Source organism: Mizuhopecten yessoensis, unplaced genomic scaffold, assembly GCF_002113885.1.
Source record: "Mizuhopecten yessoensis strain PY_sf001 unplaced genomic scaffold, ASM211388v2 scaffold11149, whole genome shotgun sequence".
Classification (NCBI taxonomy): Eukaryota; Metazoa; Mollusca; class Bivalvia; order Pectinida; family Pectinidae; genus Mizuhopecten; species Mizuhopecten yessoensis.
This window is the reverse complement of record NW_018408904.1, coordinates 293179-309719: the sequence shown is the minus strand read 5'-3', so window position 1 is coordinate 309719 and position 16541 is coordinate 293179. Positions and strand designations below refer to the sequence as shown.

General features: G+C 36.9%; 2 protein-coding genes across 4 annotated transcripts in view; one reads left to right on the top strand and one right to left on the bottom strand.

The window, feature by feature from the left end:
* Positions 1-399: 399 nt before the first annotated feature.
* On the top strand, positions 400-5354 carry LOC110466941 (uncharacterized protein C7orf26 homolog). Of its 2 annotated transcripts, none has more exons than XM_021523755.1 (7): positions 400-496; positions 760-979; positions 1390-1599; positions 1844-2012; positions 2936-3403; positions 4938-4983; positions 5224-5354. In XM_021523755.1, exons 2-7 carry the CDS (start codon positions 773-775, stop codon positions 5276-5278), a joined length of 1155 nt encoding a protein of 384 aa, XP_021379430.1. In that variant the 5' UTR covers positions 400-496; positions 760-772; the 3' UTR covers positions 5279-5354. The 2 variants fall into 2 exon arrangements, with proteins under 2 accessions (XP_021379430.1, XP_021379429.1); XM_021523754.1 differs by having other exon boundaries at positions 409-527.
* Positions 5355-7750: 2396 nt separating this feature from the next.
* The window catches only part of LOC110466945 (ribosomal RNA-processing protein 7 homolog A-like), a 20625-nt gene continuing 11834 nt past the window's right edge, over positions 7751-16541 (bottom strand). For both annotated transcript variants that reach the window (XM_021523761.1, XM_021523763.1), the window contains 6 exons: positions 15822-15947; positions 13864-13993; positions 13391-13488; positions 12292-12441; positions 8156-8204; positions 7751-7881 (listed from right to left, as the gene is read on the bottom strand). In XM_021523761.1, coding sequence (XP_021379436.1) covers positions 7796-7881; positions 8156-8204; positions 12292-12441; positions 13391-13488; positions 13864-13993; positions 15822-15947 — 639 coding nt within the window. In that variant the 3' untranslated portion in view covers positions 7751-7795. The remainder of the gene's footprint in view (positions 7882-8155; positions 8205-12291; positions 12442-13390; positions 13489-13863; positions 13994-15821; positions 15948-16541) is intronic.

Sequence of the window (16541 nt, the reverse complement as noted above, 5' to 3'; positions counted from 1 at the left end):
TCCGAAAATATTCCCCGAGAGACTCACCTGGACTGCACATTGGCCAACAATATACGTGGCCACAGTTTCTTACATTTCTTTTCTTCAAATAAATGAAATTAAAAAAAAAAAAACACAAGAAATGACAGCTACTTTTTCCTGGGTTCTTAATTTAATAACAAATTTCAAAAACTAAATGTAAATGTTTAGTAGATATACTTTAAATGACAACAGACCTTGTGGTTCGAAGGGAAGTAACTCAATCGCTATATAAAAAAAAATTCAAGTAAAGTGATGCTTTTTATTTCATAAATATGCAACGTTTAATTCGTATTTCTATTTTACTTTTAGATAGGAAGGAAATGGTCGCGGTGAGATGTAGAAGGTCTCAGCATACATTCCTGATAGATAGCTATAGGCCGGTACCAAGTTCTGTATTAGACGAAAGTCGACCCAACGTTTGAAATCATGATCACTGTCATTAAGATCTTGGAAGCAGTCGGGATGAAAGAAGGAGGCGAGTGACTTTATTTACATTGTAAATTCAGGTACCGACAAAAGATACTACGCTTGCATATTTATTTACTTTTTATTTAAAGAAGTTTCTAGAATCTTGTATTAAGGTATTTGAGGTGAACGAAACGTATGCATTACTATACAATAAAGACCATTAGTGTTTTATACGTGTCTCCAGTTTTGACGGATTTATACTTCATGTTCCTCAGCAGCTTTACTTTATCCACATGTTTTTAGGTATAGTACTCTAATACTCCATTGCAGATTTCCGTGAACAATGAGTAAGATATTGAAGCGGCTAAGTGTCCTTGAGTTTCCGGAGTCATCTCGTATAGCACTCCAGTACCTGACATCATGCTTCACATCCTCATCAGGAGGGGCTATTCCTGGACTGGGAGGGGGAGCCGAGAACTTTGCAGTGGAAGTCAGCCAGGATTATGTATTATTCAAGTCAGCAACTGGCAGAACAAGAGGGCCACAAAAGGTAGTTAATGGGAAATCCTGGAATTTGAGAGCAGTGGGCCATTTCAGTAATTTTTAGTTAATATCAAAATTATATTTTAAGAGAGGCCATCCTATGTAAAATTAAAAGAAAATTGGAACATACGAGGGATCAATTTCAGTTTTGAGGGGTCAATGTCCCCCTCCAGGATTATCCCTGGTAGTTAACATATAAGTTCTGATTGAAATTTGTAGGTTTGCAGGACTTAATACATACACGGTTAGGACCTAGCTAATGACTTATTTAATATGCAAATATTATTAACTAATATCTTGTTATATAAGGTAAAAGGGTTCTTGTTCCATCACAGAGAAAGTATTAATAAACATGGAACTCCCTCAGATTTGGAAGAACCCTGTTGAATATTTGTCTTGAATTTTTACTTATAACAGAAACTGAATGCCATTCAGGAGCTCCAACTACTTGAGATGGTGTGCAGTTGCCTGCAAGGGGCACCACAGAGCTCTAGGTTCAGTATCTTCAGTGTGATCTTTGGTGGAAGTATTGAGGTGGCAAAAACCACTCTCCTCACAAAATTGGTATCAATGGCCCTCTCTATTGGAAGTGGAGCAGTACTTGACTGTGCTGCTCTTTGGATGCAGGTAATTAATATAAGTGTTCTCGGAGTAGATTTTCACCTCCATAGTGTGTCCAGGTTAGAGCTTATATACATGGTACTCACTGGAGACATGCAAATTTAATGTTTTACAAAAGTTCTTATACTTACTATATAAAGGAGAATGTCTCAATGTGATTCATGAAACTTCATCAACACAATCCTGTGTGAATTTTGAAAATTTTTATATAAAAAAGATTAGCTAAGTGGATTACTCTATGGTTTTCCAGGAGCAGGGTTGTCATAGCAGCACTGTGTGTGACCTGGTACAGCGACTGGTGGAGGATTACTGCCTGCTGTTCCCAGAGATAAGCAACACCTTCCAAACACTGCCCAGTGTCTCACCTCTCTTCACCTGTAACTTCATCACAGCTGTTGCCACCATATATCCATTTCATGGTATATTCTTTTTAGTAATTGTTGGTACTGAGAATAACATGCTTGGTAATACCATTTCATGGTATATTCTTTTTAGTAACTGTTGGTACTGAGAATAACATGCTTGGTAATACACATAAAGTTGAACTATGTGTATAATACACGCAACAGTTATATATAAAGTAAATTATTTAATGAAAAATTGGTTGATACATCTCTCAAAAGTACACATTGTAATACACTTATTGCCTTATGGTCATTTTGTATTCATCAGATATTTTAATGTTCTGTTATAGATCATATATGTATACCATAACAATGTCACTGCGTAAGTAGGGCAAGTCCTTGGTCTAGTGGTATAACTTTTCATTCACTCGAGATTAGTCAAATCCATAACTGTAATTGAGTGAGATTGAGTTATCTCAGTTTGAGGGCTATGATTCTGTAACATAATCCCAACCATGACACAGGCAGAGATTGGGCTGTTACAGAATCTAAGTCGGGACTGAGATTTCATTTACTCTCATATCCAGTCATGGAAGAACAGGCTGGCCATGTAAGATAGCCATGCTTGCTTGCTGAGTCTATCTCGCATGGACGTGACGTCACAATGAAACACTGATGCCGCAATGCGGAAAAGACAATGAGATGAATTTGAAACCTTTTACGATATATTTACTGTACACGTTAGAAAGATGAGATTATTTTTTCTGCGAGGGCGAGATGGGGGATCTCACACTGAGGAGGAAGATTCTATTGCTGTCAAACACTCGAAAAGCTTTGAATTTGGTAAAATCCTCCCCTTCAGGTTGAGATACCTCATCCCATTCCAAAGGGCTTTAAAGATTCTATTATTTAATCACAGAGCAGAGCCAGTCTGAATGCTATAAATAAATATCTTATTCTTATACATGTATGTGATTAAAGTATTTTTTCTTCTGTAGAAATATCTCGGGCACCCCCCGCCATCCTGTTGGACTACATCACAAGCTGGGTGTCTGGTGATCCATGTCTGTGTTCGGAGTCTGTCCGACTTGTTCGCATTCAGGCCAGTTTCTCATGCCCATTCTTTGGACTAGTGCAGTGGTGCACTTTAGGACAAATTCTATGCACAACGCAATGTGAACCAGATTTGCAATCAAATAACAAACTACACAGTGATAAGACAAAGACATTCTCGTTGCTTTCCAAGCTACATTTCAGCATCTTACAGAGCTTTCAAGCTTACAAGAGCATGGAACTTAACCAGGAACTTTTCCACATGTCACATTTCCTGTCCATAGCCAGGGAGCTTGTCCGACTTTACCAGCTCAATAAAGACAAGATACAGGAGGAGGAATTTCAAACCTTAGTCGATCGACTGGGACAGATAATCCAGGTTGCTATAGTGACCGGTGGATTGAAACTATCGAGTAAGTACAACGAAAATTTTAGTCACTCCTGATAGTAATTTCAAAAATGAAAACTTCATGAAAGTTTGCTTCAGAAAAAAATGTGTATGATCATCCTTACTGACAAATTGATTTTGATATTTAGGTATGATTTTACACAGTGATTACCAAATAAACATGTCCTGTACACGTGTAAGGATCTTTACAAAATAGCTATTTATTTGGTATAAATAACGATAACGCTGTCAATTCAAAATAAATTTCATATGTATATCGTTTCACACAGTGAATATGTAAAACAAGGACAGTCATCCTTTCTGGCCCTGTATAGGATTTACTTGTGCATTGACACTGCAAATATAGGTGTCCTTTGTCAGTAAATAAACTGTAAAAGTCCATGATACTCACTCTAGGCATTAGCTCAAATTTTATTTTTGTCACATGAGTCATTGCTAGATTAACGTACTAGGTATTATACAAGTCCCGTTAGAGTCATTGCTAAGGGCCAAGTGAGCCTATAGCTATGCTGTGGTGCGTCTGTCCGGTGTCAACTTTTTCTAAACAACTTCTGACTTCTCAATAACCAAGAGGCCTAGGGTGATGGTATCTGGCTAGTAGGAAGATAGGATGAAGGACTACCAAGTTTGTTCAAATGAATGACCTCCACCCATTTTCTAGGTCACAGGGGTCAAATATGTTAAAATATTTCAACAACAACTTCTGAATTTCCAGAAGGCCCAGTATGATGATATGTGGCCAATGACATGCTGGGTTTGAAGGGCAACCAAGTTTGTTCAAATGAATGACCTTCGCTCATTTTCAAGATCACTGGGTTCAATTATCTTAAAAAACCCTTTCAAACACCTTCTGAATAACCAAATGGTCCAAGGTGAAGATATTTGGCCAGAAACATGCTTGCATGAAGGGCTACAAAGTTTGTTCAAATGAATTACGTATATACCTTGACCTATATTCAAGGTCACAGGAGTCAAATATGTTTAAAACCTATATACAACTTCTTCTGAATAACCAAAAGGTCCAGGATGATGCTATTTGGCCAGTAAGATGCTGGGATCAAGGGCTACCAAGTTTGTTCAAATGAATGAACATGACTTATATTCAAGGTCACAGGGGTCAAATATGTTTTAAACCTTTAGCAACATCTTCTGAATAACGATAGGGCCCAGAATGTTGATATCTGGCCAGAAGCATGCTTGGATGAAGGGCTACCAAGTTTGTTTTTACCTCGTTGGACTTTAATAGTCACAGGGGTCAAATGTGTTAAAATCTTTAAACAGGTTGTTTGGAGTGATTTATAGTCATAAATACTAATATTTTATATGTAGCTTTATTTTGATACACTTTTAAGGTTAGAAGTTTGAGATTTATACCAGGTGAGCGATGCAGGCCCATTGGGCCTCTTGTAACATACTAGGTATTATACAAGTCACCGGAAAGTCATTGCCATATTAACGTACTATGTATTACACAAGTCACCTGACTATATTTACTATATTTCACCTATCAGGTAATGCGCTAATTTACATTTTTACAGGTGGTAAAGAAATCCTTACACTGTGTGAAATCTTACCCCAGAACAGGTTTGTACAATTCTCATACATGTACTTGGAATTTAAATTAAACCACTAATTATTAATGTCATTTAGTACCGTTTTATAAATAATGCTTGAAAAAAATCTTTAAATATTTTACCTGGTAGTAAACATTTTGATAATATAAAGAATATTGATCATTGGGAGGAAAATAAGTTTTGTAAAAAAGTATAAATCATGTTCCGTGAAAACTTTTCTTACTTAGATATTAAATCTGACTTCTTTCAGATTACTGCAGATCATAGCCAGACCATGGACCACTCAACCGATGGACACATCATGATTACTACCACACATAAACTGCCTTTGTACATATTTATTTCTATATTTCTGTGCATAATAAATAAATTTTGATAAAAACCTTAATTACTTGACTTGTGTTTTTGGATCATGTATATTGCATTTGCATACCCATTAAATAGGAAAACTTTCAACAGTAATGCAATAGAAAAATTTCACTTATTTTTGTTTTCAGTAGAGTACATTTAATTCTTATGTTTTAGATTCAATCAAACACAATATCAGGGAGTTACGATTGTATACTTTTCGACAGTAAATCATCAATACATGGCCATCATCTGTCCTACAGATTTCTGATACCTATGTTGATAGTATGTTCAAACTGTTAAGGGTAATGGGACCTTGACCTTGAAATATGTTGGCAGTAAGCAAAGTGGCACACAAAATGAGGGTCATTATAACCATGTTTTACTTAACTTCATCTTGAAGTTGTAAAAATGTTATTTACAGATATGTTTGCATTTACTACCTTACAGACAATTATTTTGTTTTGTTTCTGCTGTATTGACTGAATCTAAAGTTGTTGGGGTTTTTTAACTACAGATTACTGGCATTACAAAGTGTAGCATGATTTATTAGAAACTTTTCTCCCAACATTCTTTAGGTACGTCATGTACCATTAATTTCTGAAACCGTGATCTGTTACTTCCATAATCAACTGTACATTAGGATCAGGTTGTATATAACGTCAGTGTTTCTGGAACGTTTATATCCATGCCTACATATCACAGCATGACCCAAAGTGTGTCACAACCATCACCATAGATCATATCTCCAAAAGAAAGCTGATGGAGTATGGACATCTAAAGTGGGTGTCTTTAATAGTTTGATCTTTATACCTTCACAGATTTGTTGTCCATAATCTAAGAGACACAAGCTTAACCCAAAGTAATGCCTGTAGTGCAATGGACATCTAAAACAAGTGTCCTAGCCATAACTGTACTTTCAGCTCTGAGTGCTCTGGCCACAACCCTTTAGCCGAGTATCCAAGCCATAACCCTGTACCCTTTGGCTGAGTGTTCCAGCTATAACCCTGTACCCTTTGGTTGAGTGTCCAGACCATATCCCTGTACTCTTTGGTAGAGTGTCCAGACANGGCTAAATGTCCTGACCCTAACCCTGTACCCTTTGGCTGAGTGTCCCAGCTATAACCCTGTACCTTTTGGCTGAGTGTCCCAGCTATAACCCTGTACCCTTTGGCTAAATGTCCTGACCCTAACCCTGTACCCTTTGGCTGAGTGTCCAGACCATGACTCTGTACCCTTTGGCTGAGTGTCCAGACCATAATTGTGTACCATTTGGCGGAATGTCCAGACCATGACTCTGTACTCTTTGGCAGAGTGTCCAGACCATGACAATGTACCCTTTGACTGAGTATCCAGACCATGACTCTTTACCCTTTGTCTGAGTGTCCAGACCATGACTCTGTACCCTTTGGCGGAGTGTCCAGACCATAATTGTGTACCCTTTGGCGGAGTGTCCAGACCATGACTCTGTACCCTTTTGCGTAGTGTCCAGACCATAACTCTGTACCCTTTAGCGGAGTGTCCAGACCATGACTATGTACCATTTGGCAGAGTGTCCTGACCTTGACAATGTACCCTTTGGCTGAGTGTCCAGACCATAATTCTGTACCATTTGGTGGAGTGTCCAGACCATGACTCTGTACCATTTTGCTGAGTATCCAGACCATAACTATGTACCCTTTGGTTGAGTGTCCAGACTATGACTCTGTACCCTTTGGCGGAGTGTCCAGACCATGACTCTGTACCCTTTGGCAGAGTGTCCAGACCATGACTCTGTACCCTTTGGCGGAGTGTCCAGACCATGACTCTGTACCCTTTGGCGGAGTGTCCAGACCAAGACTCTGTACCCTTTGGCGGAGTGTCCAGACCATAACTATGTACCCTTTGGCGGAGTGTCCAGACCATAACTATGTACCCTTTGGCGGAGCGCCCCAGACCATAACTGTGTACCCTTTGGCAGAGTGTCCAGACCATAACTCTGTACCCTTTGGCGGAGTGTCCAGACCACGACTCTGTACCCTTTGGCGGAGTGTCCAGACCATAACGCTGTTCCCTTTGGCTTGATCTAGATCATACTTCACAGCAATGTTACTTATGACTCAAGACTTACATGTACGTTGCAACCTTTGTCCCAAGATTACATCTCCGAACATAAAGGTCATAGAGCATGTAGATCAAAATAATTGCCCATGGCATATAAACCATCATCAAATGATGCAGTTTGTCCCCTATTTTACCATGATAGCTCAGTGTTTAGAGCAAGAGGAGGACATATTTTTTAAATTGGTTGGATCTTAAAGGTATCCTTTAGTGTGGCATAGACAGGTCCGTTTTCAATTTTCAACATTCTTAAGCTATTCTCTCTTGCAAGACATGTCGGGAATACTCAAGTACATGATTTAGTATTTGAATGAAAAGAAAAAAGATGATTAATTTCATATTTTATTGTATTTAAAATAATGGTAACATAACAATTAATATGGTCTGAATCGTCTTGATGCTTTCATCAGAGCAATTCGCTGTTTGTCTTCCTCAAACTTCTGCCTCAATTCGGCTATTTCTGTGGAGGAATCAAAGTAAAATAATGAATCTATGCACATGAACACTTCTTCTGATGTTAACTGTATACATAACATTTTAATATAAATATATAATTATGAACTGGAGATAGACATCTTTGATAATAGTTGAACTGTTTTCAAATGAAATTCTATTTCAGATTTCAATTGGATTTGATGAACTTGACTCTCGAGACATACATAAGAATATCCTTAGATATATCGGGGGATTTTTTCTTGTCACTATTAGAATATTTAAATAAAAACAAAACTTACGCTCCCTCTTTGTTTCCCTGATTTGGAAAGAATAGAAATTCAGCAGCTCCTACAAAGGTAAGAAAAACAGTGTTTTAAATGTAAGTTCATCTCCTCATAATGTATCAATGGCACACATGTTAATGTGTGTATAAAATACTACATGTACCTCACACATATGTTAACGTGTGTATAACATACTACATGTACCTCACACACATGTTAACGTGTGTATAAAATACTACATGTACCTCACACATGTTAACGTGTGTATAAAATACTACATGTACCTCACACATGTTAACGTGTGTATAAAATACTACATGTACCTCACACATGTTAACGTGTGTATAACATACTACATGTACCTCACACATGTTAATGTGTGTATAAAATACTACATGTACCTCACACACATGTTAACTTGTGTATAACATACTACATGTACCTCACACTTATGTTAACGTGTGTATAACATACTACATGTACCTCACACACATGTTAACGTGTGTATAAAATACTACATGTACCTCACACATATGTTAACGTGTGTATAAAATACTACATGTACCTCACACTTATGTTAACGTGTGTATAACATACTACATGTACCTCACACATATGTTAACGTGTGTATAAAATACTACATGTACCTCACACATGTTAATGTGTGTATAAAATACTACATGTACCTCACACACATGTTAACGTGTGTATAAAATACTACATGTACCTCACACATATGTTAACGTGTGTATAACATACTACATGTACCTCACACATATGTTAACGTGTGTATAAAATACTACATGTACCTCACACATGTTAATGTGTGTATAAAATACTACATGTACCTCACACACATGTTAACGTGTGTATAAAATACTACATGTACCTCACACATGTTAATGTGTGTATAAAATACTACATGTACCTCACACACATGTTAACGTGTGTATAAAATACTACATGTACCTCACACATGTTAATGTGTGTATAAAATACTACATGTACCTCACACACATGTTAACGTGTGTATAAAATACTACATGTACCTCACACATGTTAATGTGTGTATAAAATACTACATGTACCTCACACACATGTTAACGTGTGTATAAAATACTACATGTACCTCACACATATGTTAACGTGTGTATAACATACTACATGTACCTCACACATATGTTAACGTGTGTATAAAATACTACATGTACCTCACACATATGTTAACGTGTGTATAAAATACTACATGTACCTCACACATATGTTAACGTGTGTATAAAATACTACATGTACCTCACACATATGTTAACGTGTGTATAAAATACTACATGTACCTCACACATATGTTAACGTGTGTATAAAATACTACATGTACCTCACACATATGTTAACGTGTGTATAAAATACTACATGTACCTCACACATATGTTAACGTGTGTATAAAATACTACATGTACCTCACACATATGTTAACGTGTGTATAAAATACTACATGTACCTCACACATATGTTAACGTGTGTATAAAATACTACATGTACCTCACACATATGTTAACGTGTGTATAAAATACTACATGTACCTCACACATATGTTAACGTGTGTATAAAATACTACATGTACCTCACACATATGTTAACGTGTGTATAAAATACTACATGTACCTCACACATATGTTAACGTGTGTATAAAATACTACATGTACCTCACACATATGTTAACGTGTGTATAAAATACTACATGTACCTCACACATATGTTAACGTGTGTATAAAATACTACATGTACCTCACACATATGTTAACGTGTGTATAAAATACTACATGTACCTCACACATATGTTAACGTGTGTATAAAATACTACATGTACCTCACACATATGTTAACGTGTGTATAAAATACTACATGTACCTCACACATATGTTAACGTGTGTATAAAATACTACATGTACCTCACACATATGTTAACGTGTGTATAAAATACTACATGTACCTCACACATATGTTAACGTGTGTATAAAATACTACATGTACCTCACACATATGTTAACGTGTGTATAAAATACTACATGTACCTCACACATATGTTAACGTGTGTATAAAATACTACATGTACCTCACACATATGTTAACATGTGTATAAAATACTACATGTACCTCACACATGTTAACATGTGTATAAAATACTACATGTACCTCACACATATGTTAACGTGTGTATAAAATACTACATGAACCTCACACATGTTAATGTGTGTATAACATACTACATGTACCTCACACACATGTTAACGTGTGTATAACATACTACATGTACCTCACACATATGTTAATGTGTCTATAACATACTACATGTACCTCACACATATGTTAACGTGTGTATAACATACTACATGTACCTCACACACATGTTAACGTGTGTATAAAATACTTCATGTACCTCACACCCATGTTAACTTGTGTATAAAATACTACATGTACCTCACACACATGTTAACGTGTATATAAAATACTACATGTACCTCGCACACATGTTAACGTGTGTATAACATCCTACATGTACCTCACACATATGTCAACGTGTGTATAAAATACTAGATGTACCTCACACATATAATAACGTGTGTATAAAATACTACATGTACCTCACACATATAATAACGTGTGTATAAAATACTACATGTGCCTCACACATATGTTAACATGTATAAAATACTACATGTACCTGATTAAAATTGGAAAACATACTTTTTAGCTCACCTGGCCCGTAGGACCAAGGTGAGCTTATGCCATAACGTGGCGTCCGTCCGTCGTCTGAATGTCAACAATTTCTTCTAGCAACTTTTTCTTCTTAACCACTTAACTTGGAATTTGACTAAGTTTGCCTGGAAGCATCCCTAGGTGGTGGGGATTCAAAATTGTACAAATGGTTGGGCTGACCCCCCAGGGGGCTGAGGAGTGGGGCCAAAAGTGGGCAATTTGGCCATATTGGTTAAAGTGACTTCTTCTCTTGAACTAAGAGATTGACATCAACCATATTTGACTGGAGCATCCCTAGGTAGTGGGGATTCAAAAATATACAAATGGTGGGGCTGACCCCCCAGGGTGTTGAGGGGCTGGGCCAAAAGGGGGAAATTTGGCTTTATTGCTATAAACGACTTATTCTGTAGAACTATACACTGGATATAAATCATATTTGGTCAGAAGCATTCATGGGAGGTGGGTATTCAAAATTGTACAAATAGTGGGGCTGACCCCCTGGGCTAAGGGGTGGGGCCAAAAATAGTTTATTACTTGGAAATGGTTGAGATCCCCACCCTATAACCATATACACAATTGCTGATTAGAAGAGAAGAATGCACATACATTAATTGTATGCTTCCAGGATGGCCCTGGGAACTGGCTCCACCCTTAGGTCATAAATTTGAAATGGTTGAGATTCCCACCCCAAAACTATATATACCATTGTTGGGCATAAAGAGACAAATGCTGTCATGATATTATAATTGACCCCGGGATCTGCCCCACCCTTGCAAACTTAACCCCTGGGTCACAGCTTGGAAACAGTTGAGATCCCCACCCCATAACCATACATAAACTTGCTGGGCATGAACAATCTAATACAGATATGCTAAAGGTTTGGCCTTAGGGCCTGGCCCATTCCCTTGGATCTTTTTAGGAGAATATTTTGCCATGGTCGCTTAGATATCCAGGTGAGCGATACAGGCCCTCTGGGCCTCTTGTTTATGAAATCTAGAATATACTGACCTATCATAAGGGCTCTCACCGAGTACATACAATCCAGAACCACACACATAACACACCTGTTAAAACTAGACCTTGTATTAATTCTGCAATAAGCATGCAGGCTAACACACAAACTTGGCTCAAAATAGGGGGTGAGGTTAGTTCAGGACAATGATTGACATAGCGTTTGTTAGCCTTACTACTGAGCTGTATAGATAGGGTTCGGCTGTTACCAGGCACGGAATTATTGCTCGATATATATGGTAGGACATGATAACTTGAATTCAGAGAAATTACAATGAGCCATGGTAATAAAAAACACTAGCATTTAGGGGACAGTTTCCAAAACAAAGGTCAGTATATATAGTGAAATATTTTAAGTTCAAATCTCGTTAAACAAAAATAACCTTGTCTTTTCTCTTCTTCTTTTCTCGGGCTGTGACTTTTTTCTCTTGTGACTCCTTCCAGGGAACCCCTTTGTTTTTGCCATGTCTAGTTACTGTCACCCAGCCCTCATCATCAGGCACACCCTCCATATCCTTGGCTTTCTGCTTTTCCTGTACATAAACCACAATTTTGTAATGTCACATACAACTATCAAAATAACGTGAAGGCTTAAATCAAAACAAAAGCAATAACAAGGTGATTTCCTAGTAACCATGATCTCTGAATATTTAGAGATTAATTTCTGGAGATGAATTTTTGTGTTTAACTGTGAAGAGTTAATCACATTTTTAATAAACATACCATGTTTATTCTTGCACATATGTATTTGGGATTTGTAAATTCAGGTTTTTTTCTTCATAATATCATCTACCCAATCTTCGCCACAGATGCCTTATTGCTGTGGTTTTCAGAACTACCTGAAGACTTATTGCTGTGGTTTTCAGATCTACCTGATGACTTATTGCTGTGGTTTTCAGATCTACCTGAAGACTTATTTCTATGGTTTTCAGATCTACCTGATGTCCCCCACAGAAGACTTATTGCTGTGGTTTTCAGATCTACCTGATGTCCCCTACAGAAGACTTATTGCTGTGGCTTTCAGATCTACCTGATGTCCCCCACAGAAGACTTATTGCTGTGGTTTTCAGATTATGATCACCTTAATGACATGAGTCTCACTCTCGACAGTTTAAGATTGTTACATGGACCTTGCTGTGACAGTTACGAACATGATTCTTAATTTTGTAAATATCTTGTGGAGATGCATCTGTGACAATGTATGAGGTTTCATCAGACTACTTTCAGGCATTTAAGAATTATGGCCTGGTTAAGAATTGTACAGACATGACTGACAAGCAACAAAATAAAGAAATATGTTAACATTCATCAATATTAACAGGAAATTCAATATCTATTAAGTCCGCTATTCAGATATAAATATTATTAAATGGATGAACTTGAATGAGTATCACAGATTCCATGGAACTTAACAATAGAAAATACACTTTCCAGACAAAATATCATTTTCCTTGAAATAGTTTTTTTTTCTGTGAACATTACCTCCTCCACACGAGCATCATACTTGGCCATGTAAGTGTCAATCTCCTGTTGCAGATCTTCCTCATTTATCCTCTCCTTCTCGTAATTCTTGCACCACTCTGTGAAATCATTAAAACAATGTTCAGTAACAACGGTTTACTACTTACATTCTTTCTGTGAATTCTTTGTAAGGAATTACCTCGCGACATAAAACTATGAAGAGGGCTAAAATGTACTTTTTTAATAACAGAGCCAAGCTTTTTTCATCCAGCTTCAAGCTGAGTGGCTGGATTGTGAAATGACAAAAAACCTCTCCCAAAAATTTCAGATTTCAAGTCAGACAATCCAACTACATATGTATTTATTTGTTCACTGGAAAACAAAACTCGTCAACACAAAGTCAGTAATGGATTTCTGTATGAAGTACTAATACTAATTCGTACTGTAATAACTTAGACTCTGGTTAATTGAGAATTTCATTATTGATTACTTACTCCCCATGCCTGTGTTTGTACATTTGTGAGGGTTGTCCAATGAAATAACCAGTGGTTTGCTGTATGGAATACTCTTGGCTTTCCCGATAGAATCTGGCCTTTTGAACACAATGTAAGCCACCTTAAATCCCTGTAATGTAATTATAATATACAGATCAGTGACAATCAAAAACAAATATTTCTCATATTTATTGGTAATATACCTGGTACATTTTTACATAATTAAAATCATGAGTCATGATTTTGTTTTCTTAATCAATAATCATATTAATAATATTCGTTTTTTCTTGGTGATTTTGTGTAACTAGTTGTCCAGCATGCATGGGACTTTCTGGTTCACAAGACTATAAAATCACCTAAAAGGTTATTTGAAACAAAGATACAATATTAAATAAGAACAATGTATTATTATCAATCCATAGTCCCTCACCCCCAGAAAAAGTTTGGTACAAATTTTGGCAGATATGGTGTCATGATCAGAGGATGTCTTATAAGATATGGCCTGGACGATGCGACACATGGTGAGGTCTGTTACTTTTATAAAGGCATGACACCTGATCTCTTCCATCCAAACAGGTATCAAATACAAAAGAGCTATTGTAAGTGACATATTGCATACAGCTTTAACTCTCAGTATTATTTTCGACCAAAAATCTATGTCTGTGCAGTGTAAAATTCCTTAGTCAGTTGTGTTTTTCACTATAATGTGACTCTTATGTGGCATGTCTATCTGCTGATCAGTCAGCTGGCATAGACAGGCTTATATAATGAAAGTAGGTGACAAGTAAAATTTGGGGTTATCTAAAGTAACATTAGGGGGTATCTAAAACTAGCCTTGTTGAATTGCAGACATATGTTTGATCCTTTTAAAGTTAACTAGAACACTGACAGGTCAGTAAGGGCCCCGTCTTGTAGCAATATATCCCCCATTTTCATCAAGAATGGTCAGTAAGGGCCCCGTCTTGTAGCAATATATCCCCCATTTTCATCAAGAATGACTCGTTGTTTAATTCCCACAAACATTGCTTCAAAGTGTCATAATGAAATATTCACCAGCAAAAAAATACTAAATTTTACTTTGACCTTTGACCAAGAGACCTTGACCTTAAGTCAGTTGACTCTTTGTTAAATTCCGACCAACTTTGCTTCATAAAGTCATTAAAAAATGTTCATCAGGGAAAAGATACAAAATTTGACCGTGACCTTTGACAGTGACCTTGACCTTTGGTCAATTGACTCCTTGTTTAATTCTGACCAACATTGCTGCATAATGCCATAACAAAATGTTCATCAGGGAAAAGATACAAAATTTAACCTTCACCTTTGACCCAGTGACCTTGACCTTTGGTCAATTGACTGCTTGTTTAAATCTGATCAGTTTTGCTTCATCATGTCATAACAAAATGTTCATCAGTGAAAAGATGCGAAATTTGACCTTGACATTTGAACCTAATGACCTTGACCTATGACCTTGACTTTTTACCTCAATGTGTATTTTTGTGAACTGAACATCTTAACTTAGTTTCATGTACATCGGTCAATAAATACCAAAGTAATCAACCAGAAACAAAATGTGTGGACTGACAGACAGACAGACAGACAGACAGATTACTATAGGGCACCCGTATCTCCGATACGGGGCCCTAATAAACAAATCAATTTGGACATATTTAACACACTAATGAAAAATGTAAAAATAGTTTTCATGCTTAGAATGCCGAATGTTGAGTCTTTGCTGTAAAAAGGGACTCTGCATAAGGACACCATCTGTAATTTGCACTGCTCATGGGTATGCATCTGTGGTGCAAACTATACTACTGCACACTAAAAAAGGTAAACTGCATCCATGAAAGTAACCCTTTGACTCCCCCCATCTTTATCTGCCCCTGTACTTCCCTGCAGTCTCTGATCACTGTTTGTCAGGATATCAAAATGGAAAGATAATAATAATTTCTTACCTCTTGCAATTTCACAGTTGGGAAGTGTTTAGAGGCATCTTTGTGTGGTGGTCCACAGGATGGCTTGTCATGGAGAAATACACGAAGAACTTTTCCAAATGTACAGAACATGCGCCTCAAATGTTCCTTTAAAGAAAATAACTTGTCTGTTATTTACACAAATTTACAAAGCTGTTAAACTGACCTATGGGATGTGACAAAGTCACTTTTAAAGTTGAAGTAAGGACTGAAGCTGAAATAATTATTTTTTTCCATATTCATACAGTATGAGTTGGGAAAATCAAGAGCGCAGGTAGTGCATGGAAGGCTGGTCATGTTTAGTGTGGAAATATGTTGTATCCATTCTTACATTACAACAGTAATATAGTCAGTTTTATAATAAAGCTTCAAATCCATATCATTCAAAATATCGTCAGTTTGTGTGACATATAAATTTAAATAGCTGTGATAATTGAAAGTAAGATTTTTTGTTCAGAATATATGCAAAAGAAGATCACATGTGATTTTTAACCTATGAGCCTATGATAATCCTTGTTTAATACACAAACATCAGTTCTGTCACAGATAACTGATTCATTACAGTAGATTACGTGGTACATTCATGAGAAACAGTTCTTACCTCCTTACAATGGGGGGGGGGTTATGTTCAGTAGAAACTGTTCTTACCTCCTTACAATGGGGGGGGGGTATGTTCAGTAGAAACTGTTCTTACTTCCTTAC

Excerpts from the sequence above, each read along its gene's own strand:
- LOC110466941 (XM_021523755.1), top strand. The coding sequence starts at position 773 with ATGAGTAAGATATTGAAGCGGCTAAGTGTCCTTGAGTTTCCGGAGTCA. Across the intron at positions 980-1,389 it reads GAACAAGAGGGCCACAAAAG|AAACTGAATGCCATTCAGGA; the intron begins GTAGTTAATGGG and ends TACTTATAACAG. Across the intron at positions 4,984-5,223 it reads GAAATCTTACCCCAGAACAG|ATTACTGCAGATCATAGCCA; the intron begins GTTTGTACAATT and ends GACTTCTTTCAG.